Below are 25,478 nucleotides of genomic sequence, written 5' to 3'. Positions count from 1 at the left end.
TGCTATTATAATGGAGGGATAAGTGAAACATTTATGTATTCAATTAAAATTTAAATAAACTAGATTTCAACAACAAAGAACAAAGGAAAACAAAAACTAGATGGATACTTTAAATATACAAAGCATTTATGCTGTTCTTCTCCAAATAATAAAAGTCATCCAAGTGTTCAATAATGCCACAGGGAGATGGGAATCTTCTGAAAAAGGAGAGAAAAAAAATATTCCTTCCTTCTCAAAATCATTATCGACGATTAAATTTTTTTAGTTTATTTTAAATTATCTGTAATTTTAAATAGTTTTTTATTTTATTGTTATCTTTAATATAGTTTTTGAGAAAAAAAAAATACTGATAAGATGAAAAGATAATAGTATTCAATAATTTTTTATTTTGAAAATTATTTAATAACTTTTTAACTTATAATTTTAAAAGTATTATCAAGGGCCATTTCTTAGCATCATTTATTTTATATTAAGAATATTCTCCAACTAATACTCAAAAGTTAGTGTATCATTAATTTGATTACATATATTTTAGAATAGTGAATTTAAGCCTAACTCAACCCTACAAAACTGGCTTGTAAGATGAGGGTTGTTTTTCACTTATATACTATTTAATTGCCTAATAGTGGATTTAAGGCCTAACTCAACCTTACAAAACCGGCTTGTAAGATGAGGGTTATTTTTCACTTATATATTATTTAATTGCCTAATCTCTAGTCGATGTGGGACTTGGATTTTTCCCAATACACCCCCCTCACGTCCAGCATTATTGGGCTTGATATGTGGATAAATGGTAGGTGACCCTTTTTTAATGATCTAGGATTGACGGGACTTGAATACACCTTCATGTCCATGAATGTTAAGTGACTCATTTTTAAGAATTTATGATGGCTCTGATACCATCTTAGAATAGTGAATTTAAGCCTAACTTAACCCTACAAAACCGGCTTTGTAAGTGAGGGTTGTTTTCCACTTATATATTATTTAATTGCCTAATCTCTAGTCGATGTGAGACTTGAGTTTTTTTCAATAATATAATATCACTAATTGATAGTCGAAAATTATTTTTTTAAATTATAAAAAAAAATCATTTTTTTAACAATTTATAATACACACAGCCAAGAGAAAAACGTAAATAACTCAATTATGGATCAACTCTACGAAACCTTGTTAGTTACTAATATTATGAATATCATTTGTTTAGCCTTTGAAAGGTGGCATGACATTTGAAGGTATGGTAGTGAGAAAGTGAGTTGTCATTTGCCAAAATACACAAACTAAAGTTCCTGAAATTTTGCGTTTTGATTAAATGCAAAGCAAAGTAGTGTCACATTTTTAGTTGGCTTTCAAGACACGTGGTATCCAAAAACACGGTGATCTTAATCTTACGTACATAATTGATAATACCAACCGAAACAAATCATGCTTCGAAGCTTGTTCCTACGTGCAAACCGCAAATGTTGAGACAACAACGTGCATTGGAAAACACCATATGCATCATGGTTTCATATGGCACAAACACATGTTAACCTACCTCACGAGCATTTATTTCCAATCGTCCACTTTCCCTTTCAACCTTTTTCAAGTTTGTGGCTCTTGATTGATACTAAACTACGAAACCTGTTTCTTCCACTTGTTTTACTTTTTTCGAAATGTATGCATGTACGTGTCTTGAAAGGTTCTAATTTCAGCCAAGAAATCCAGCAAGAAGAGAAAAGGAAAAGAAAATTTTCCTTATTAAATGATATTTATTGAAAAAGTCTAGATCTCATGTATTGGAAATAAGAGAAATGTAGAATATATAAGAGAGACAACCTTCACGGCTTCACCCACATTTTCATGTTTACTGTTATTGATTATGTTACATTAATAAATGATGGAGGATATTTTTAATGATTTAAAATAGATGAGAATTTTTAAATAATCTAATTTTTTTATTGGTTACACTAATTAAAACATTCCGAATTTCAAACTTTGTTGTAGATAATACTAGTAAACATAATTGTCTCCTATTATACATGGGATTTATATTTAACAAAAAATAAATAAATTTTCAAGTGCCCCAATCCCACTCTATGAGTTGGGGCATATTCTCATGAGTTGGGTGATAGCTATATCCTATACACTTAGTTCGGTAGAATATCACGGAACTAAGAACACTTCACACTGCTTTACAATGTGCCCAAATCTTCTTTTCTAATATGCAGCACTGAGACATGACAAGAACATTGCCAGATGTATATTCGCACTTAAACTTTAATCAAGAGAGAGAGCTAGCGCCATATGACATGACAAAGAGATAAGTTTTTACAAAATTCAATAATTGCATGTGTAAAAAACAAAAATCTCTTTCCAATAGATAGCTATTGTATTTGTGATGAGGTGAGAGTGAGATGCAGGGGTGGTAGTGTCACTAGTGTGGAACTCATCTAGTCTCTTTATTAGCATGAATGAATTTGGAGATTATGTATAATACTTTTACTTCAACAAGTCAAATTAGGTTTCAAAAAAGTGACTTGATGGTTCAACGATTAGATCAACAGTTTCTTGGCCTGACAATTATCCAGTTTATTTGGTTTGATATTATTAAAAAAAATTAGGTACTTAATATTTTAATTTTCCCTTTTAATTAATTTTAGTTTTTTATCTATTTTTTTAAAAGATCAAGTGTTTTTATCAAAAATTAAAATAAGCAATATAGTATTTGATAAAGTGTTGAGAAAATTTATTATAACTATTAAAAGTAAAAATTAAAAAACAAAATTATAACTCAACCGTCTTTTATTAACATTAAAGATGTTATAGAGATCAATTAAAGATTTTATAGAGATCAATTTATGTTTTGAGGATATTTATTTTAATTAAAGAAGTTTATAGGGGTTAGATAAGTTGTACCACTTTTTTTTGGCGCACAAAATGGTGAAACAATAAATTATAAGAATATATAATATTAGAAAGTTACATAAAGTTATTTAAAAAGAATATAAGTTTTTTTTTTATATCTGAGGGGTATAATGGTCCATTAAAAATGTGAAGACCAGAAAAAGATACATATCTCTATATCTCCTTTATAATATACTGGTAAAGTTAAAACACTTCGTTCTCTATTAAAAATAAAATAAAATAAAATAATAAAAATATATTGATCTAATTGGTATTATAATTAATCTACTAATTTCAAATTCTTAAATTTAATTAAAAATATTTTTTTTAATTTTTTAAAATAAAATGATATAATAGTAAAAAAAATAAAAACTAAGATAATTACCGAAAAGAGTATCCTTTATTAGTATATATATATATTTGAATGAAAAAAGAAAAAAAAAAAGACGATTTAGTATTTCATCACTAACCCGAATCTAATCATCCATCATGGCCAACTAGGTTGACGCATTTGAATTTAAATACATGACCCTATATTAATCTCATAGGCCTACTTTTTTTTATTCTTTAATTTGAAATAAGAAAAGAAATAAGGCACCCTTGGATTCGCCATCAATAATACTCGTGTTAGAGATGCAATACATATATAATGTAATGTAAGTAGTTTGTTTTATTTCTATTTAAGCACAACATATGTCGAATTTCTGGGGGGTGTTCCTCTGCCTGTGTCATTTCTATAGGATCTATACCTTATCCAGTCACATGGTCCTTCTTTTGGTTCATATATTATATATATGGATTGATGAAATGAGTGCTCCATAATTCTCTTTAAAAGTATGTAACCAATATCAATTTTACTATATATCCACCGACATGATATGTATAGATTCCATTGTTTGAAAAATGACTAAAACTGTGATGTTCTTTACACACTAACTAGGGTTAGGGTGGGTCGGGGTGAATCTAGCTCCTTCTCCTGTCTATGTGGTTAATATGTTTTTAATATTTGATTGAAGCGGTTGAGACATTAGTTTAATCTTCTTCCATGATCCGTGACTATTAAATAAATATAATTTTTTTTATATGATGTTGGTAGAAATATTTATTCTCGAAATTTTGAAATTTGGTAATCAAATATAATATAAATCAAACCAAAATATATTAATATATATATATATATATATATATATATATATATAATTTTCTATGAACGTCTAAGATAAAAATAATATATATATATATATATATATATATATTATCAAATAAAGTTAAATATATTTTTAATTTATGTAAAATAAATATGTTTTGATTTTGATCTAGTAAATTTTTTTATTCCCTTCAAAATTCTAAACTATTACTTTAATTTCTATTATTATGTGATCATCCAAGTGGTATTCTTAGTTATTCGGAATACTTTTTCTACATGTGATACTTCTAAAAAAGATTTTATAAATCTTTAAAACAAACATTATATATATATATGCACCTTAAAATAGCTATCAGAAATAAAAATAAAAAATAAAAAATAAAAACAATGACTTTAAACTTTAGAGGGATGAAAATAAAAAAAAACATTTTACATAAATCAAAATCAAAAATTATTTGTTTTACAAGGGCTAAAAATAATGTTTATAAATTTAAAATTGATAAAAAAACAAAGAAATTTTTTTATAAGGATTAAAATAGAATTCACTCATTTTATAAGAACTAAAAATATATTTATATCTATCGAATATTATAGTACATATTAAGAAATATGGTTATAAAATTAACTCAATCTTATAAAACTGACTTATAATAATTGTTATTTATATACTTTATTTTAATCATGTCAATAGTTGATGTGAAATCTTTAACTATTTGTCAAGTAATAATAATTGTCCCGTAGTGGAGATCCAAGTGAGTCAAGTCACAATCGACATGTGTGGCGCTTAGGATGTTATGATTAAGTAGAAAGTGTTATGTCCAAACTAACAGTTATAATTTTTTGTCTAGTGGTAAGCGCTTGATTTAACAATTGGTATCAGAGACAAGGTCACATGATCGATTTCCAATGGAAGCAATTGCTAAGGGGAAAATTGTTTGTCGGGTGGCACCAATTATCTTATGACAGAGGCCTAAGTGAGTTAAGTCACACTCAACACATAGTATTTGGATTGTTACGATTAAGTAGAAATAGTTGCACTCTGATTAATAATTATAACTTTTAGCCTAGTGATAAATGTTCGATCCAACATTAACATACCTCTTCACATTGAGGATCGAATATTTGGAGTGCAAAGTTTGTTAAATAGAACATCAAAAAGCAGTCTGATAGATAGTAGCACAATAAATACAATAATAATTAATAGAATAAACTCTAAAAATGTGAAATTGGGAGTTAGGGTATAACTCAAGCTTACAAAACTTATTTATAAGGTAATTGATTATTCTACACTTATATACTTTATTTTGATTATATCACTAGTTGATTCAAATTTCTAACACACTTTCCTCACATTGAGGACTAAATATTTGTAAAGTCTAATTATAACTTAATAGCAGGTTATGTGATAAATTAAACAACATTTGTTAGACTTTATATCTTAATAAAGTAAATTTAATTTAGGTTTAACTCGATCTTATAAAAATCATTGTTAAGATGAGGATGAATTAGTACACATAAATGACAAGGATTATCATTTTAATTAACTAAAAGTAAAATATTAATTTAATTTGATATAAAAATTTAAGGCACATAAATCAAAAAATAAGATAAATGTTTAATTACACAAAAAAAAAGTGTGTATATACAAACGATTGTATTTTTAAAAGTTATTAAAGTTTATAATATATAAGTTATTTATTTAAATAAATTTTAAACTTATTTATATACCATGGTGTATTGAATGTTAAATTTAAAAAAGTACACTCATAACTAATCGAAATTAATTTTATGGATTTTATATGGGAGCAAAATCAGAAAACGAACATGACTTGAGGCTTGCGCATCTCTCTAAAGGATCATTATATATACACCTCCTTATTTTTTTAATAAGTACACCCCCATTTTAAAAAAATTAAATTTTAAATTATTCTTAATTTTTATTATCTTTAATTTTTTTAATTTTACACTCTTAACATTTAATTTAACACTTTTTTTACATACTTTTTTCTATTATTTTCACATGTACCCTCTTTATTTTTTTTCACCCCACCTATTTTGGTAGGTAATTTTAATTCTTTTAGTTTACATTATTCTTTTTCCCTTCTTCTTTCAGTTCTCACTGATTTCACTATCCGCATAGTACTTTAGAATAGTGAAAATGTCTTTTTCATACTACTAAATTTAATGTTAAGGTTTTCAAAGAGGTGAAAGGATAGGAAGTGTTGGAAGAAAAAAAGTGTGTCTAATTTAATAGAAACTCTCGAAGAAGCTACACGTACCTACAATGTTGTCGCTTACCAGATTTATGATTTGGGTGCATGTGAAAAAGTGAAATAGGTGAGAAAATAAGAGAGTAATATAAAAATTGAGAGAATTAAAACTACCAACCGAAATAAGTGATGAATTAGAGGAAGACAAGATGATACATGTAAAAACTGGAAAAAAGAAGAAAGGAAGTACGTGAAAAGAAAAAAAAAAAAATTAAAAGTTAGAGATGTAAAATTAAAAATTTTAAAAATAAAAAAAATGATAGATATTTCAAGATTTAAAAAAAAATAATAAAAGAAGTGTACTTATAAAAATAAGGAAGTGTATATATCATTAGCCCTCTCTAAATCTATCTTTTCATTGGGCCATCTACCGTTAGGAAAGAAAAGCCCAGAATTTGAGACCCACATCCAATAGCCCAAATGAATGTATCGGGCTTCGGGACCCGAATTCTAATGAATTTCTCTGTAGACATCCCATCATGTTTAAGGCCTCCACTTTAAATAATGACTCATGTCTATATCCAAATATGTATATTAAAGAAAATGTAACCATAAGAAGGTATTATTTTATGTACCATTTTGTTTTGCCTTTTTTTAAAAAAAATATTTTTCAATTCTCCACATTATGTAATTTTTTAGAAAATAAAACAAATGAAAAATAGGGCGATAATAAAAATTTGTTAAATAATATATTTGTTACATTTTTCTATAATCAGTACTTACTAGTTACTAATTAAAGTTAATGGCCGATTACATTTGTGACAAGACCTCCTTTATTTGAGTTGCTTATTGAACTCATGAACAATGCTTTTATTTTCTAGTCATTTTCCTTCTTTCTTTCTTGTTTTGCAATTCTGCAAAGTTCCTCGATGCACCCAGCTTAGGGTGAGTTTGGGAAAACAATTTAATCAAGTGCTTATTGAATAAGTGTTTGTTATGATAAATAGTTAAATGCAAATTACTTTTATAATCGAAAAAAGTAAAACTGGTTTAATACAAGTTACTTTTATAAGTTGCTATTTTTCTTCTACTGGTGCTCTATGGTTATATAACAGCTTTGTAATCTTTTAACACATTTCAGGCACGATTTGTGTTGTGATTATATCTCAATAATATTTTCTTTATTTAAAAAAAAAAGTTATTTTAGAGAACTTAATGTAATAATATGAAAATAACTTATAAACATATCAACGGTTTTTTTTTAAGTAAAATTTTCTAAATGTTTATATATGAAAGCACTTCTAACATGAGAAAAATACAAATTAGTTATATATAAGTTCTTTAATACACACCCTTGAAAGTACAATAAAAATCTTCTTTAATGAAACTTATAGCTCGCTTATTTTGATTTTTGACGTGAGACATAATAAATGAATTTATAGTTCATAGTGGATAAAACATTTAGTTGATTTTTCTTACCTATAAAAGCTATTACAACTGTAATATCTTAGTCTAAACTTTTGTATGTCTATCTCAACCTTTTTTATTATAAAGTTCATCCTATTACACAACAGGATCATTAGCTTTTTTTTTTTCTTTCATAAGCATGATTTATGCAGTATCCAAATGCTGACAACATGATTATTAACTAATTAAATTTAAAAGTTTTGGATAAAATTAGTCCTTGAATTTGAAGTATTTGATAAAAGTAGTCATTGGATGAATTAATAAATATAAAATAATATAAGCATGTTTATTACTTTTATATAGGTCTTACATATATCAGTAGAATCTATCTAATGGTGAAAGTTTAAGGTGGGTAAACAAGGAGGAGTGTGTGAAAAAGGAGGTGAGTGCTTTAGAAGAAAAAAATGAACCTTGAAGTCAACGGGATTTGTAATATATGATTAGGCTCATGATATATATATAGTTAATCATCTATACATTATTAGTGTAAAGTTTTTTTATACTGGTAATCAATTATATCTTTTAATTGTGTCATGTCACTTTTAAAAGTAAATGTGTTAACAGTGACATGACATAATTAAAATATATAATTGGTTGTCAGTGTAAAAAAATTTTACACTAGCGGTGTATAGGTGATTAATTAACTCATATATATATATATATATATATATATATATATATATATATATATATATATATATATATATCCTTTATTTTTTTAAAAAATATTCCTAAAATATCTTTAATTTTTTTAATTCTTTAATTTTCTTTATCACTTTCTTATTCTTTTCCACACACCTCCTTCATTTTTCACATGCATTCTTTTATCTTCCTCTCATTCCTCACTTATTTTAGTAGATAGTTTTAGTTCTCTCAATTTTCACATTACTTTCTTTCTCTCTGTTGGAGTTATTTTATGGTATTTGTTTGAGGGGATATTTTATGAGTTATTTTTATAAGGTTATTACACAAACATACTCCACAATAATGAGATATTGTCCGTTTTGGGCCTTAGCCCTCACGGTTTTGCTCTTGGTTATCACCAAAAAGGTCTCTTGATCATTGAAGTATGTTTGTATTATATAAGTTGTTATTTGTTGTGTTATTTTATCGATGTGGGACTTGTTTGTATCCCAACAATCCTCCCCTCAAACAAGGGACCTAACCTTTTATGCAGCGAAATCTGTCTTTATATAGCACATTATATGTTATGAGTTTTTTTATGGGAGTTATTAGTTGTCACCGAATCCAACCTGCGACTCTGATACCACTGTTGGGGTTATTTTATGGTTTTTGTTTGAAGGAATATTTTATGGTAGGATTGTCTGGCAACGCGAAAACATCATAATCTTCTTCTACGGCGGTGAGAATGGAGGCATACCTAGAAGGTTTTTATCTCTGGGAAGTCGTAGAAGAAGATTATGATGTTTTTGCGTTGCCAGACAATTCTACCATAGCCCAAATGAAAATTCACAAAGAAAAGAAAATCATGAAGGCAAAGGCAAAAAATTGTCTCTTTGCCTGTGTTTCACAAAATGTTTTCACCAGGATTATGACTCTCAAATCGACAAAAGTAATTTGGGATTATCTAAAGGAAGAATATGCCTAAATATCTTTAGGAGATTAAGTTAGTTTTTTATAAGAATATTTTATTTATATTTCAAATATTTAGATTTAATATGTTCTGACTATTTTAAGATTTATTTCCTTATTTTAGAATAGGATAATATCAATATTTGATTTTGTATAACAAATTTTCTCTATAAATAGAGACTCGTGAATAAAATTATATTATGCTCCTCTGATAAAAATAACTCTTATAAAATATCCCCTCAAACAAATACCATAAAAAATAACCCCATCACTCTCTCACCTCTTTCACTTTTCATATGCACCCGAACCTTATAACTGGTGCATAATTAACAACGTTGTAGACAAGTTAGATGTGCGTTTTTTCTTCCAACAATTCCTTCACTTTCACACTTCAAAAAATCTTAACATTAAATTTAGTGTTATGAAAAAAAAAACATTTTAGAATAGTAATTTCATTATTCCTGAATATTTTTCAAAATAGTAAAGTTAGTGTTTCGAAAAAGTATTTTTCAAATTTGTATTTCTTACATACTTTTAAAAAGTACTTTCTAGAACACAAAATCTACTATTTCGAAAAGAACTTTATAAAATTATATAGAATAACACATTTCATAAATGTACTTTTTTGAATACTAATTTTAGTGTTCTAGAAAAATACTTTCCAAAATAGTAAAATTAATGTTTTAGAAAGTATTTTTCAAAAGTGTGTTATTTTATATAATTCTCAAAAGTTCTTTCTAGAAAGTACTTTATGAAAATATGTTAAAAACACAATTATGAAAAATACTTTCGTGAACACTAATTTTACTGTTCTGAAAAATATTTTCAGGAATATTAAAATTATTTGATATTGTACTTTTTAGACGTGTAAATGAGGAAAGTGCTTGAAGAAAAAACACACATTTGGTTCGGTACCTTTGACATTATCGAGAAAGTTACACGCATCTATAATGTTGCCGAAAACTAGTTATACGTCATAGGTGCATATGAAAACTAAAAGAGGAAGAGTGAGATGATAATAGTGTGAGAACTAAGAAAGGAGGAGAAAGAGTAATGTAAAATTGAAAAATTAAAATTACTTACTAAAATACGTGGAGAATGAAAGAAAGGTAAATATGTGCATGTTAAAACTGAAAAGATGAGAAAAGGAAATGTGGAAAAGAAAAAAAAATATTAGGGATGTAAAATTAAAAACCAAAAATTAAAGATATTTTACAATTTTTTTTTTAAATAGAAGATGAACTTATAAAAAAAAAAAAAAAAAAAGGAAGTGTATATATAGGAGCCTATGATGGATGCAATCCATATACACAATTGAGGCTTAAAGCCCATTCGAAGGCATACCCAGAGCAGAAAGTACAGCCCACAGCTCCGTTTTAAGGGCATTTTAGGATACTAAGTTCCCAACTCAGCCACCGTCACCATTTTTATTTTTATTTTTTTTTCGTTTTTATGTATTTCCGAATTTGATTTATTAATGCTGGAAGCTTGAGAATTGAAAATTAAATAAAATAAAAATAGTTTACTACCCTAGTTAAGAAAAGTATATTATATGGTGACTGACTAGGCCGAATACCCGAGTTCGTGGCCGACTAGGCCGAATACCCGAGATCATGGACGACCAGGTCGAATACCCGAACCCACCGACCACTCACAATCTGAACGGAACGTGTCGGTGTGCTCGGTCAAGTCACGGATTTACGCCAGGATAATTATGGAGAGGTTAATTTATGTAATGCACCGGATTAGCCCCCTAATTTCCCGGGGCCCAGTCCTTAATTATGGCCCAATAAGAATTACTATAAATAGGACCCCAATGAGGTACGTAACTAACTTTTCAACTACCGCATTTAATACGTGAGCACTTACTTGAGCGTTGGAGTGTCTTTGCAGGCACCCCCCTCATTTCGGATTACTCGGAGAAGGACGAGAAGACCTAGACCCCGGACCCGACCCGCTACAACAAAGATAATTGGAGTGTGTATCCTAACACAGGAACAAAAAGTATCTAAATTTCACAAGTGGGAATGAAAATTTCCGATAATAAAATAAAATAGATAATTTATTTTGTGGTGATTAACATAAATATATCATTTTTAAAAAATAGTTGATAATTTAATAACTTTTATAAATATGTCCAGATATTATATTTTTAAGAACATCTCGTTATAAAAAATATTTTAGATTAAAAAAAATCTATAGGAAAGTTTTGTGAAGATGAAAGGTGAATTGAGTAAATTTGTCTCTGCCAATTTTGGCAAACTCAGTTCAGCTGGCCGACATGGTGCTGTGCTGCAATTGCATTGTGAAATGTCAATTTCAAAGCGTGTCAGCTTCAAATATCAATACCATTTCTTTTTTCTTGGTATGTCATAAACATTATCTTCCAATTCAAATTAATCGTTAATTTCACGTTTCACTTTTTACGCCTTGTAAATAGAGTTGTAATTATATAAAGAGTTTTATTTTTTAATAAAATAAAAAAGAAATTGCAAATATCATATGCGGCACAGGAAATTGTTCAAAGGTATGGCTGCCCAAAGCCTCATGGTGAAGAAAGCTTAAAAAAAGTATAATATGTAATTATGTGATAACTTTATATTATTTTTAAAAGTACAAGTGCTTTCCATCTTAAAAAAAAGTATATACAACCTTAAAATAAATATTATTTATTATGGTCATTAAAAATTAAAAATATTAATTTTAAATTTTAAAATGATAAAAATCAAAGAAACACATTTTATAGAGAACAAAATCAGAATTTACTCATTTCGCAATAATAGCAAATAATGTTTATAAATTTTAGAATGAAGAAAATAAAAAAAGGATCAAAATTAAAATTTACTTATTTTATTAGAACTAAAAATATATTTAAACTAAAATAATATTTATATTGTTTAATGTGTTTGATAAAAATATCTTATTGATTTACTTCAATTCAACTCATTTAGTATTAGATTGATTTCAAGGTTAATTCTAAGTTTTTCTAAGATTTTAGATAAACAAAAAAATGATGCTCTCAGTATTATCCTTCTTATATTTTTATTGTAAAAATTATTAAGATATCAAAAATATCATTAGAACCATTCGCATAGACATCTTTTTTAAGACCAATTTTAATAAACCTTCATGTAAGTTGGATCATGAGTGTTTAATGAGTAATACTAAATAGATTGTTCAACATGAATATGTTTATTTTCATCATTAAAATGTTCATTTTCATCATGATAATCATCTTTATTTTCATTATTTTTAACTAAAATATCGAAGTTTTTTTTTTTTTTATTTGTTCTTATATAGTTCTTCATTATCAAAATTTATAGTTTTGGAGTCTAAATTATTTAGATTTTCATCATTTAAAATAAAAAATTATAGATGATTAATAAAAAATTATCAAGAGTGCCCTTTTGAGAATTAATATCAAATTGTTTCTTTTCCATTTTAGATGTCTAGAAGATTATTTTATAGGTAACATGTTCAAACTCAAACAATTAGACATAGAAAAAAATTATAATACGTGAATCAAATAATGAGTCTTTAATAAATAAATGACAATAAGATGAAATATAGTATTTGATTGCTTATTTCTAAACCTTTCCCTTAAATTCCTAATTTCTTGTGTGAAAAAAAATCAACTATAGTGGTATATCACAATGAGAACAAAGAGAATAAAAAGATTAAATATATATAAAGGATTTATTAAATGATTTTTTATTTCCTAATTTTTTTGGTTACATGTTTACCAAAAAAAATATATATATATATAAAGTGAGAGGGAGAAGGTTTAAGATAATTTTTATTTATTAATAATGAAAAAATTTCAAATTAAGAGAAAAAGTTAATAATATATTATGCATCATATTTTTTTTTATATTTAACATCACTGATTTATTTTCTTAAAATTATGTCGTAGATTTTTGTTGAAAAATAAAAACACCACATAATATTAATCGATCATTGTTGTTGAATATTTTTTATAATATTTTTCTTATATAATTTAATTATATAATTTTTTTTATATTTATATAAACTAAAAAATTTGGTGTCTCACTCAAAATAGGGCTCAAGCCAATTGTCCACCTTCATAGTGCTTAAGATTGCCATCAATTGGTTCATTTGAGTTTGACAAAAATTATATAAATTCGATCCAATTTACATAATTTCAATTGGATTAAATAATAAGTTTAGTAAAATCTAATGTAAAAAGATTTATAAACACCTTTACTATCATGAATATCTTCAAATTACTATATTAGAGATTAATTTTGTTTATAGTATTATGATCGTTATTGGTGAAATTGGATATTTTTTATTAAATAAATATTTTTATAATGTGTTATCCAACTACTTATGTTAAAGTTTTTTCATTATAAATGAATGCATACATTATTTTCTCATTTATAGACATTTTGTGATTGGAAAGAACTTCTAACCTTTCTCATTAATAATCATTATTGTACATATGCATAAAAGCATAATTTCGTACCATAAATAAAAAAAATCCACTAATCACATTCCTTTAAAGTGAAAAGTTGAAGTTTATTAATTATATATTATTGGTACATAACTTAACCTTAAATATCTCTTAAAAAACACTCAAATAATAATTCAGTAGCAAAAAGTTATTTACTTGAATTAACAATTAATAACTGAAAACAATAATTTGGTATTTTAACGAAATCATATGATTATTAGCATTACGCTTTCTTCATTAACTACGGAAATTAATGTTTTTACTTAAAATGCAAGCAATCATGGAATAAAATAATAATTCATCACCAGAACATTTTATGCCACTGTTCACATATTATTGCTGATTTGATAATATTATGTATCTGCCAGAAAAAAGCATCATTTGTACATAATTCTGGATAACAAAGAACTTCCCAAACAAATAAATCAACTCATCTCTCTCTGTCTTGAGGAATTTATATTGTATTTCCGACAAAGAAAAATCCAAAAGTTATCTTCAACAAAGTTATACACATTTTCGGAAATAATTATTTTAGTGTAATAAATAAATAAATAATAACTTGACCAAATAAATAAATAAATAATCACCATCACTTCATGACCTTCCAAGAACGTGGCTTTTCACTTTTTGGGCCAATTGTACCAGACCCCAAATGTTTGTTTGGTCATGATGAAGATAAGATAAATAACATAATGTAAAAGAAAAGAAAGAGAAAATAATCGAATCAAAAAGGGAAAAAAGAAAGTAAAACTAAGTAATTAGTTGAGACTTCTTAGTTCATGATTACTATTGAGGTTCATGTTCTTTTCGGATAACTTGCAACATAATCCCTAATCCTTAACCAAAAAAAAAGACATGGTCATGGCCAAATCACTGTTCATGCAAATCAATCACACTCTCTATCACTTGCTTGTTCCTTGTATTCACCATTCTTATCATGTATGTAACATAATCTTACAAGATTTCTTACATTTTTTTTTCTTTATTATTATTAATATTAACATTATTATTTAATAAAAACCCTTACAATTCTGAACCGTTTGATCATGGCATTGTCTCCAACTATGTGGCCCACTTTTCTGTGATGAAAGGTGGTGAAAGAATATCTGAGGGAGAAAAGGTAAGGGCATGAGAGTCATTTCACAGAATCTCACCTTAACCTTTTTCCATCAACAATTTCTGGTCCTATCACAAGTACCTTTGTTAATTAATGAAAAATTCAACCAGTCTAAAATTTATTATCTAACCTCACCCGCTTTTCACAACACGTTTATCACAGACGTCAGATAGAAGGACATTTCACCCTCACCACCCATCAGAATTCAACCAAAGGCGGCACTTTCACAACCCCGCGTGACCGACGCGGGAGGTTATCACGGACGAGGAAATTATATATTTACGTACGAAAAGAACAAAACAGGAACCTATTATTGAGAGAGAGAGTAGACAGAGAAGAGTGTGCGTGCGTGTGTGTTTTTTTTGCATCTCCAAACCCAAAGAACCGTTTACTCCACCATTTTAATCCCACAAAAATTCCCATTTTACTCCTTTTAGAGAGAGAAAAGATTGAGGTTTCAGGAGAGAGAAAGAGAAAAAAATTTGGTTTTTTTTTTGGGGTGTTCCAATGGTTGAACTGGAAATCCAAAGAAGGGTGTGAGAGGAGATTAAGAAAAAATTGCATCTTGGATTGGTGGGTGTCTGTGAAACTATGATCTTGTGAAAACCCAGAAAGGAAACCTTCGATGCGCGCTGGTAGATAGAGATTGTTGGGATTTTCTGAGAACCGTTGATTGAGAAATGAACGGTCGTGATGAGGTCGTGGCAGCTCCGGCGGGTCCACCGCAGCCGCTGGAGTGGAAATTCTCGCAGGTTTTCGGGGAACGTACGGCGGGGGAAGAAGTTCAGGAAGGTAATTGTTCCTACGTTGTTTTGTCGGATCCAGTTGATGTTTTCGGATTAGGGTTTGGTTCCTTGCTTTCGATCTGTTTCGGATCATGTTTCGACGCTCCCTTGTTGTTTTGGATTCTGGGTCATTGCCTAATTGGTGTGTGATTGTGAGGGTGTTTTTTGATTTGTGGGGGAAGGGAAGTAGTGGTTCGAGTTTGGGTTTTGCATTGTGGATTTTTACTTGTTTGGATTGATACGAGTGTGAAACTGAGTTGTTGGACTTGATGATGGTCGTTTTTGGTTTTTGTGTTTTTAGCTCGTGGTTGTGTTGCTGGCAGTTTTTGTTGTGGTGGATTGGTTTGTTTAGCTTTTAATGTGAGTTCGGCTGCTAGGTGTTAGATCTTAATGGTGTGTGGTGTGGTGAGTGGCATTGGAATTTGGCTTCAGGGATTGGATTGGTTGGAGTACCAGTGGTGATGTTTTTTATGAATGAGAGCTTAGGGAATTTGTCTGTATCTTAGAGGAAGAAAAGCCTTTTTTCTGTCAACATAAGATAATAAAAATTTATGTCATGAAATTGAAGCAATGTATTGCTTTTTCTGTCATATGCGATGTTGCCTTTATACTAAGGAAGCATTTGGGATTGGATAGTTTTGAGGGTAGAAGTGGATGAGTATGCATCCAGCATCTGGATGGCTTCACCATATTACTTTACAATAATGCTGATTCAACGTTACATTCTTGCTAATTCATATTTTTACTGTCGCAACTAATAGCCTACATGTCCTCCTCCCCCCCACCCCCCCAAAAAAAAAAAAGCTGCATGTCGCTAGTTCAAATGGCAGAGCTGTGTTCTAATTTATAGGTTATGACTTATGAGTGATAACTGAAGAAAACTTAACCACCAAGTAACATTAAAGTTCAAATCCCCAACCCTCACCAAAAGAGAGAAAACACTGAGTCACAAAGACGAGATAAATGTTTGATGTTTTGACAGTGTACATGGATTCTGAAATATATTCATGTAATCATTTTTTTACGAGGGAACTAAAGACACGTAGTTCTCTTGAATTTGTATCTATCTGAACAGGTTTTATTATAAAACTGGGTAGTTTTGGAATTTTTTGACTTAATATCACACGTGACTATGGTGGTAGAGATTTGGACCCGGAAAATGGACTTTGATTTCTTTATGCACAGAAACCTTCTGCCTTTTTTTAAAGTTAATTTAACTCGCAGCAAACATGCAGTACTTATGTCAAACTGTAACTAAGATTTATTTCATGGTTTAAATATGGGATTAAGAGAATAGAAAGAATAGCAATTCCAACATTGGTCTTTTGGACCTGATGGGTTCTCTTGTTTGGTATTTATTCTCAGCATATTAACACCATTATTGTCAAGTCTTGCAGTATGGAGTAATTGACATAATTGGATTAGTCACTGTTGCAGGTTAATGTGTAAGTTTCCTAATTATTTACTGATTTTTCTTTCTACAGTGGACATTATTTCTGCTATTGAATTTGACAAGTCTGGTGATCATCTCGCTACCGGTGATCGTGGTGGTCGAGTAGTTCTCTTTGAGCGGACAGATACAAAAGATGTAAGTTTGAATTTTGCTTCAGCAGTTTCTGTTGTAACCGTACTTAGTTTTGAAAGATTCCATCTGGCACCCTTAATTTTGCAACATCTATGTATATTGTAATTTGCAGCCTCGTGGATCAAGAAGGGATATGGAGAGGATGGACTATTCTATTAGTAGACATCCTGAGTTCCGCTATAAAACAGAGTTTCAGAGTCACGAGCCAGAGGTAATTTTTGATCACCTGTTAATACTGCCTGAAATGCCTATGGAGCAGAAATGTTAACATCTATGACACGTGATTGTTGTTTCAGTTTGACTATCTTAAGAGTTTGGAAATAGAAGAGAAAATTAACAAAATCAAGTGGTGCCAAACATCTAATGGTGCTTTGTTTCTTCTGTCTACAAATGATAAAACCATCAAATTTTGGAAGGTATGGAGTGAATGCTGACTTGTGGGATGCTGAATGCTCTTTTTCTTATATAATTTTTTATTATTATTTATGGATGACAGACATGATTACATTTCTGTTCCTGTAGAACTAAGTTGGTTTCTTGTTTCACATGCTTTGACAATATATCTCTTTATGAAGATGTGTTATGGCTTATGAGGCTCATATATTTGGGTTCTAATAGAATCTGTTGCTTTGGCTTAGCCTTTGCAAATTACAAATTATATTTTAATTCCTTGGTCACTATATATTAAATCATTTTTCAGTTAATCATATATCTCTGCGTTTTGAGGGTGACTTTTTAGGGTGCATGTATGTGTAAGCTGTTCATTTTAAAGTGCATTAATGTCATGACTTCCTTTCTGAGCAATGCGATCTTTTAATTACATTGGTTGGAACATTTTATAATTCAATATGTCCTCGTAATGTCTAATTGATTAAATGATTGTTACTTTCAATATTTTACGAGGATAAGTAGATACGGTAGATGGCCATGCTGATCAATAAATCCTAATGGACTCTGCCCTTAGTGTTTGCTTGTGCATATATTCGAAATGAATGTCTTTTGTGATAGCATTTCCTTTAATATTTTTGCTTATATGAATTCACATGATTGATCTGTCTACTGGCCACTTATTCATATTTTGTCCTTATCTGGGATTTAAACAGGTTCAAGAAAAGAAGGTCAAGAAAGTTTCTGACATGAATGTTGATCCTAAGGCAATGGGAAATGGCTCTATTGCAAGTTCAAGTAATTCCAGTAGCTCTAAATCATATCTTGCAAATGGAGTATCTCCGGATGGACCATACAATTATTTGAGCAAAGATTTCTCATTTCCACCAGGAGGCATACCTTCACTAAGATTACCATCGGTAGTTGTGTTCATCCCTTCCAAATTTTTGTCTTCCAATATTTGTTTCTTGGGAATAAAAATTATAGTATGGTTTTTTGCTGTGAACAACCCAGATATTGGTCAATTAACATGAAAGGGACTAAGTTCAGCCATGCTTATGATGGATCATGGATCTACCCGCTGTCTGAACAGATACTTATAGCTTTTTTTTATATATATTTATTATGGGAGAGGGGTTTCTCAAAATGGGGATGTAGTCATGACCTTTCCATTTGCCATAGACCTCCTGGAAGATATAGGTTGAATGTACATGGCTTGTACCACTACAAGAAACATGTTTCTTGGAATTTCATTGTGATGCTTAAAATTTCTTATTTTATGCATTGTTTGGTTCAAAGGAGGGAATTGGAGGGTGTGGTTTTAATGGTGGAGAGGGAGGAAAGGAGAGGGTTATTCTGTTTGGTTCAAGAAGCTCTTAGCCCATTCCAGAAGATATATCTTAAATTCTGTCTTGTTAACTTCTATGAACTCGGTTGAAGAAATGTTATATTCTGTGTCTCCAGTTCCCTCAATATACATTTTCTTAGGAACACAAGCGACAATTGCTGCTTCAAGTGTTTTTTTAGTTTGTACGTTACATATGTAGTCCTGTCAACTGCTTTTTGGATGGAGAGCTGCCTGAGCTTTTAACTGCAAAACTCCTGTATGATCTCCTCACAATGGTGAAATTCAAACACAATTTTGATCCAATGACTTTAATCACAATCTCTAGCCTCCTCTAAGGTTTTTTCTTGTTCTCCAATTCACTTGGTCTGTCTTCTACCCAAGTCCCAATCAAGGCTTTGAGCTTGACCTCTAGTTCATATTGTAAACTTGTTTAAGTTTGCTAACTTTTTTCTTTTCACATAATATTTCTACTTTGTTATTTAAAAGGTTTTGCAATTGATCCTCCACCTCACGCTTTAACCTTGAGAAACCCCCATTTCTGATTCAATACCAGAACCTTTGTTCACCAAGGCACACAACTCTTAACCTTGCCAATTCATGTCTCGGTTCTTTAGCCATTCTTTCAACAGCATTGATTTTCCCCCCTTTTTATGGGAAGTCCTTCTCTACTTATATTGATGTCCTTCTCAATTTGAGATACTAAAGAACTATGGGCAACAACATTTTCTGTCATAGATTCTGCTTCAATGCATGACGCATTCCATTAACTTTATCTAAAGCATCACTGCTTGTGAGGGTAGTATCTGCTTGTGCCTTTGTTACAGGTTTATCTGATTCTGCCAAGCCTCAAATTAAAGATAAATCAGGGTCTTCAGAGGTGATATCATCAAATCCGAATACAGTAGTATTGTATATACATGGCAGATTTCACTTTTGAAATTGTATTTCCTTAAAAGAACATTTCTAGCAGACACCAACCAGTGAGCACATTGGCATGTACATAAATTGCTAGGTTGAATTTCAATAACCTCATTGGTCTGCATGTATTACCCAAAATATAGTTGTTCAGTGCAAGATGCTGTCTCTCTGAATCCCTCATCTTTTAAGCTCAATTCCAACCAACCTTTGCTTATTCCTCTTCTGTGAATATTGAACTCAACCAAAAACCAGCTCAGAGTCTATGGCTCCTTAAAGTGGAATGATCTGTGCATTCTCTGCCAAGAAGAAATTGCTTCACAACAAAATACTACTGTGTCTTTTCCACACTATCCCCTCTCATTCGCCTCGACACGCAACACACTCTCCAATTGTAACCAACGTGCACATTTCCTCTCGTTGGGCTCGGGCCCTTTTTTTATCATATTCCTATCATAGATGCTTGTTGGCATAAGTTGCAGGAAAACAGTGGAACACACCTATACTTTTCCAGTTATCACTCATATAACAGACATTTTTTAAGCCCTTGTGTGTAGACACCTCCATGGAAAAAGAAAGATAAACATTAGCATTTAATATGTTGTTTGGTTTTTCCATCCTTTTTGTGTTTTAATATGTAGTAGAGCCTGTTTTCAAACATTGACAATGACTTGTTTGAGTCTTTGTAGTTCAGCGGTGCTAACACATGGATTGTAAAATATGTAGGTAACCAGCCATGAGACCAGTTTGGTGGCTCGATGTCGTAGAGTATATGCCCATGCTCATGACTATCATATTAATTCTATTTCAAATAACAGGTGATTTTAGTTTTTGTTGCTGTGTGCCATATTTTTCTATGTAGTAAATTTTGGATGGTGCGAGAAATGCTGAGGGTTCCTATCATAGACTGTTCAGTGTCAAGTCTTGTTTTGTGGTTATCTTTATTTCTTGTCATGTATTTACTGGAAAATGTTAACTAGTTTTGTTTCTTTAGTGCTGTTTTATGTAACATGCTTGGTTTTTTGCACCCTTGTTTTATAGTCTTGCATGCTTTTCTGAATCTGATCAAATTTGGACTATGGTATGTTTCAAATATCTGCTAGCGATGGCGAAACTTTCATATCAGCTGATGATTTACGAATAAATCTTTGGAACCTGGATATTAGCAATCAAAGTTTTAATATTGTTGATGTAAAGCCTACAAATATGGAGGATCTGACTGGTAAGTTTTCCCTGTTGTGCTTTTTATGATTTGCTGAAAATGTTAGTCTGCTGGTAACTTGGTTTAATTTATCCATTTAAATGTTCAAAACTTAGGTATGGTATCATAAGTAATGATAGGTGTTACTGCTCTCTGATCAAATCAAAGTATAACGCAATAAACACTTGTTAGCTAGATACCAATTTTAGTTTTCTAGATGAAATTGATGCCATATTGAAAGTAGAAAGTGGTTACTGAGATGAGATATGACACTTGGCCAATTTTGATTAGAGAACACCACCACCACCATGTAAGCTTGTACTTTAAAGAAGTAATAACATGTCAGTTGTAGTTATCTAAGTATTGTTCATTTACACGTGTAAAGCATTCTAGTCTCATCTCTGTGATCTTGAGGTACGGTGAAATTGGGATATAACTATAAGAATAGGGTTTTGTGGGTGAATTAAGGGTAGATTAATAGGTAGACAGTAGACTGAAGGTTCATTGGTCGTAGGTCTTGGTAAGGGGATGTGCAACCAATCAGATCAAGTTTTATGGTTGGCTTGATGGCTGTTTGGTACACCCAAGCACTTGGGGAACCCTCCCTTTAAAGCTAGCTGTTAAGTGGGAGAACCAAGCCACTTAAGTTCTTCACCAAGCATTCATACTACTTGATGTGAGACTTAGTCTTAGTCACCTCGTAGTACCCAAGTCTCTATCAGTTGCTGTGAACAATATCTATGGTATTAATGGTTTAGGTTTAATGGGTTTGAGGAAGAATTGAAGAATCGACTTTGGATTCTATTTTATGGGGTAAATTTTATTTGATGTCTGACAAAGAAAATATGATGTGTAATTATTGCATCATGGATTGGGTTGCACCACACTCAGGCATATAGCAGTATGTTGTCTTACATATGTCTGATCTTTTGTTTAAAACCAAGCTATCACACTAGTTTGAGTAGACCTATAAATAATCCTGCAGAAAAGAGGAATAGAGTCCTAAACCTGTAAGTATGAAGGCTCAATCATCATTCTACTAAACAATGTAGGCAAATATGCTAAAATGGTGTGCCTATGATGTTGAGGTGAGGTGCCAGAAGCGGTCAGCATCTCTAGCTGATTGAGGTGTTACCCATTAACGAGCTGAACAACTTCGTGATACTAAAGCAGGCAGATAATTAGTAACAATGTTAGAGAGATAAGAGTTAATCTTGTGGATTGGATTTCATAAGTTGAACCTTTTAAAACTATTCATCTTGTTTCTATCTTTTTTTTTTTTTTTGTAGCTTTTGGTTGAGCCTTGACCCTAGATACTATTATTGCAGAGGTTATAACATCAGCAGAATTTCACCCTACACATTGTAATACATTGGCATATAGCAGTTCAAAGGGTTCAATTCGTCTTGTTGACTTGCGGCAGTCAGCATTATGTGATTCTCATGCCAAACTGTAAGATTATCTTTTTGCTTTCCCAAGGTTTACACTTAACAAAAGTCTTATTGGTAAAATTAAAATTAAAGGGGAGTAGATGATTGGTTCCTTCTTTACAGGGGCAATCAGATTTTGACTATGAAGAAAAGCACTTTTTCTGGAGCCTATTATATGTATACATTTATGTGATTTCTTATGCCTGGTAGACTCACAAAGTTACTTTCTGTTCAGATTTGAGGAACAGGAAGCCCCTGGATCCAGATCATTTTTTACAGAGATTATTGCTTCCATCTCAGACATAAAATTTGGGAAGGATGGGAGATACATACTTAGCCGTGATTACATGACCCTCAAGGTTTGAGAGATTTATTATTCAAAATTTCATGCTTCTGTCAATAAAGCTTTTGAGTATTTTGAATGGAGTTACTTTAGATTTATTGAATTGTACTACTTGAGACATTGGTATTTGGTCTCAATGATAAAATTCTCGCTTTGTGTGGAAGAGATCTCAAGTTCAACTAGTTTTTATGGAAATTTTGGTATTTGTTAGAATCCATTAGTGATGGGTTGTTGATGCCCTTGAGCCAATGTTTTTCTGTTCAATTTTTTAATTTACGACTTTTTTTACCTTCAACATTCAATTGTTGTTGAGCAGGCAGAGCATGCTATTTCATTCATTTATTGTACTGTGTGGATACACTCTTTGCTTGTTATGAGCAAAATCCCTCGAGTCTCATATCATTTTACCCTTGTATGCCAGTTATGGGACATCAATATGGATTCTGGCCCAGTTTCTACATTCCAGGTTCACGAGTATTTGAGGCCAAAGGTTGGATTCCCTTGTTTACATTAGAGTAATGAGCCATGAATTTCTGCTTCTTTATCGAGTCAATAGTAACTGGCTTTTCTTCTTTGCAGCTTTGTGATTTATATGAAAATGATTCAATATTTGACAAGTTTGAGTGTTGTCTAAGCGGTGATGGATTGCGTGTTTCAACTGGGTCTTACAGGTCAGTGATTTAAATTTGATCAATCTATCTGTGGTTCTGTTATTCTAGTGTCTGCATCTTACATTCATACTATTTTGTTTCATTTAATACCAGCAATCTATTCCGTGTGTTTGGTTGTGTTCCGGGAAGTACTGAGGCTACAACTTTGGAAGCCAGTAAAAATCCGATGAGGTAATTTTATGCATCAAACTCTGAAAACAATTGTGGTTTAGAGATTGTTTGGGTACAAGCTTAGAAGTGTTTCTTATAGCTTCTCTACTGAAAATAAGTTTTTTTTTTTTTCAAAAAAGAAGTTCTCGAAAACACTTCTAACTTGTATCCAAATAAACTTTTAGTCAAGTACTGTAGCATTTATACATTAACTTTTCCATTTCCTTAGACGCCAGGTTCCAACGCCTTCAAGGCCTTCTAGATCACTGGGAAACAGTTTAACAAGAGTCGTAAGACGCGGTCAGTTCTTTATTTAACAACATTGAGTTTTCATTATTTAGCTTGTTCTTCTTGTAGCATATCAATATCTTGGTAAATCTTGAACAGGAGCAGAAAGTGCTGGCGTTGATGCGAATGGGAATTCATTTGATTTCACAACAAAGTTGCTGCACTTAGCATGGCACCCAACAGAGAATTCAATTGCTTGTGCTGCTGCAAATAGCTTATACATGTACTATGCTTGAGGAAAGAGAATGATTGGAGGACATGTATAAGTATTTGCTTTGGTTGAGCTGTTTTTGGGTTGCTGTGGAGAAGGCTTCTTTACCCTTCTTACCAACCGTTGAGTTGGAGGCTACATTAACTCACACTACAAGTGCCCTTCATAATCTTTAGCAGGAGCTTTTAGTAAAAGATCCAGAAGTGGCTGTTTCAAAATTCCTGGGTAGGCAGACCTTATTTTGTTTCTGGATGGGGCAGCATCTCTACTTTTCTTTTCTTTTTTTTTTTCCTTTTCAATTTTCCTCCTTCCAACCCTAATATTCTTTCCCCCTTTTTCTGTATCTTCTTCTTATAAAAAGAGAAGGTGCAGTCATATTGTGTTTGGCTTGCAAAATGAAGAAGAAAATGTGATTGTAGCTCTCCTACAACAAATACTAAAGGATGTTCAATATCTGCCACTAGGATAAAAGATAAAATGTAGTTCTTTTCTTTTTACCCAGATGTCTTGTGGGATGGAGCAGTGGAAACCTGCAGTGCATCATTTTTTCATTGATTCTTTGTGTTGGGAATTAATTTGACACTGTTTCAAACTCCATTTTTTGCTGCTGCACTTGGTCAATTTTTGTGTAAAATTTTAAAGGGGAGTAATAATTTTAGGTTGCAATGTAGGATAAACAGGGTTGTCTCTGCTACCAATTTTTGTGGTTTTATCACTTGTTGGATTTTTTTTTTATTTTCATTTTTTGCCTTGTGACTAACTGTTCTTAATATGTTGTGTGTTGCTCATAATGTAAGGTTATCTTAAAAAATTTCGTGATTTGGTTGCTGAACGTGTTTTATGTTACTTGGCTTCTTAAGTACTTTTTATTTTTTTGTTTCTGATGACTAAACGTGTTTTTAGAAGTTTAGGCAACATACACAAATGGAAAATCGATAACAATTTTTACATGGTGAGTGCCTAAGCATTCCATTTGCAAAGCGTTTGGGCTAGAAGTTAACCAAGTATTGGAGGAATGAGGTGAGGTCCAAGAAGGAAGAAAATAAGCATTTTCAAGGGACTTGAATTTTTTTTCTTTTTTATTTTTCCATTAAATATATTTTTTTATATTAAAGATTTTTTTAAATAAATGTTCTTAACAAAATGTTCTTAATTATTTGTAGGTTTTTTTAGTCAATAAATAAATGTTGTAAACTAAAAACATTTTTTGTAACACGAGGATTAAGAAAAATGACACCCACCGATTAGTAAGATATATTAAATTAATATCAAT

General features: G+C 30.6%; 1 protein-coding gene across 3 annotated transcripts; it reads left to right on the top strand.

The window, feature by feature from the left end:
* The first annotated feature begins 15,191 nt into the window (after nucleotides 1–15,191).
* Nucleotides 15,192–24,946, top strand: LOC109807780 (serine/threonine protein phosphatase 2A 55 kDa regulatory subunit B beta isoform). 3 transcript variants are annotated; one of them, XM_020370405.3, is made up of 14 exons: nucleotides 15,192–15,683; nucleotides 17,161–17,264; nucleotides 17,374–17,472; nucleotides 17,558–17,677; nucleotides 18,365–18,571; nucleotides 20,638–20,729; nucleotides 21,015–21,133; nucleotides 22,441–22,564; nucleotides 22,778–22,901; nucleotides 23,307–23,375; nucleotides 23,465–23,556; nucleotides 23,650–23,727; nucleotides 23,936–24,006; nucleotides 24,100–24,946. In XM_020370405.3, the coding sequence occupies exons 1-14, from the start codon at nucleotides 15,572–15,574 to the stop codon at nucleotides 24,228–24,230; spliced, it is 1,542 nt and encodes a 513-aa protein (XP_020225994.1). In that variant the 5' UTR covers nucleotides 15,192–15,571; the 3' UTR covers nucleotides 24,231–24,946. The 3 variants fall into 3 exon arrangements, with proteins under 3 accessions (XP_020225994.1, XP_020225993.1, XP_020225992.1); XM_020370404.3 differs by having other exon boundaries at nucleotides 15,193–15,683; nucleotides 18,365–18,568; nucleotides 24,094–24,946; XM_020370403.3 differs by having other exon boundaries at nucleotides 15,193–15,683; nucleotides 24,094–24,946.
* Nucleotides 24,947–25,478: the final 532 nt, after the last annotated feature.

The sequence above is a fragment of the Cajanus cajan genome, chromosome 5 (assembly GCF_000230855.2).
Source record: "Cajanus cajan strain Asha chromosome 5, NIPB_CcT2T_4, whole genome shotgun sequence".
NCBI classification, from domain to species: Eukaryota; Viridiplantae; Streptophyta; class Magnoliopsida; order Fabales; family Fabaceae; genus Cajanus; species Cajanus cajan.
Note: the sequence above shows the minus strand (reverse complement) of the source record. Positions and strands in the feature narration are given on the sequence as shown.

Excerpts from the sequence above, each read along its gene's own strand:
- LOC109807780 (XM_020370403.3), top strand. The coding sequence starts at position 15,572 with ATGAACGGTCGTGATGAGGTCGTGGCAGCTCCGGCGGGTCCACCGCAG. Across the intron at positions 17,678-18,364 it reads AAACCATCAAATTTTGGAAG|GTTCAAGAAAAGAAGGTCAA; the intron begins GTATGGAGTGAA and ends GGATTTAAACAG. Across the intron at positions 20,730-21,014 it reads AATTCTATTTCAAATAACAG|CGATGGCGAAACTTTCATAT; the intron begins GTGATTTTAGTT and ends AATATCTGCTAG.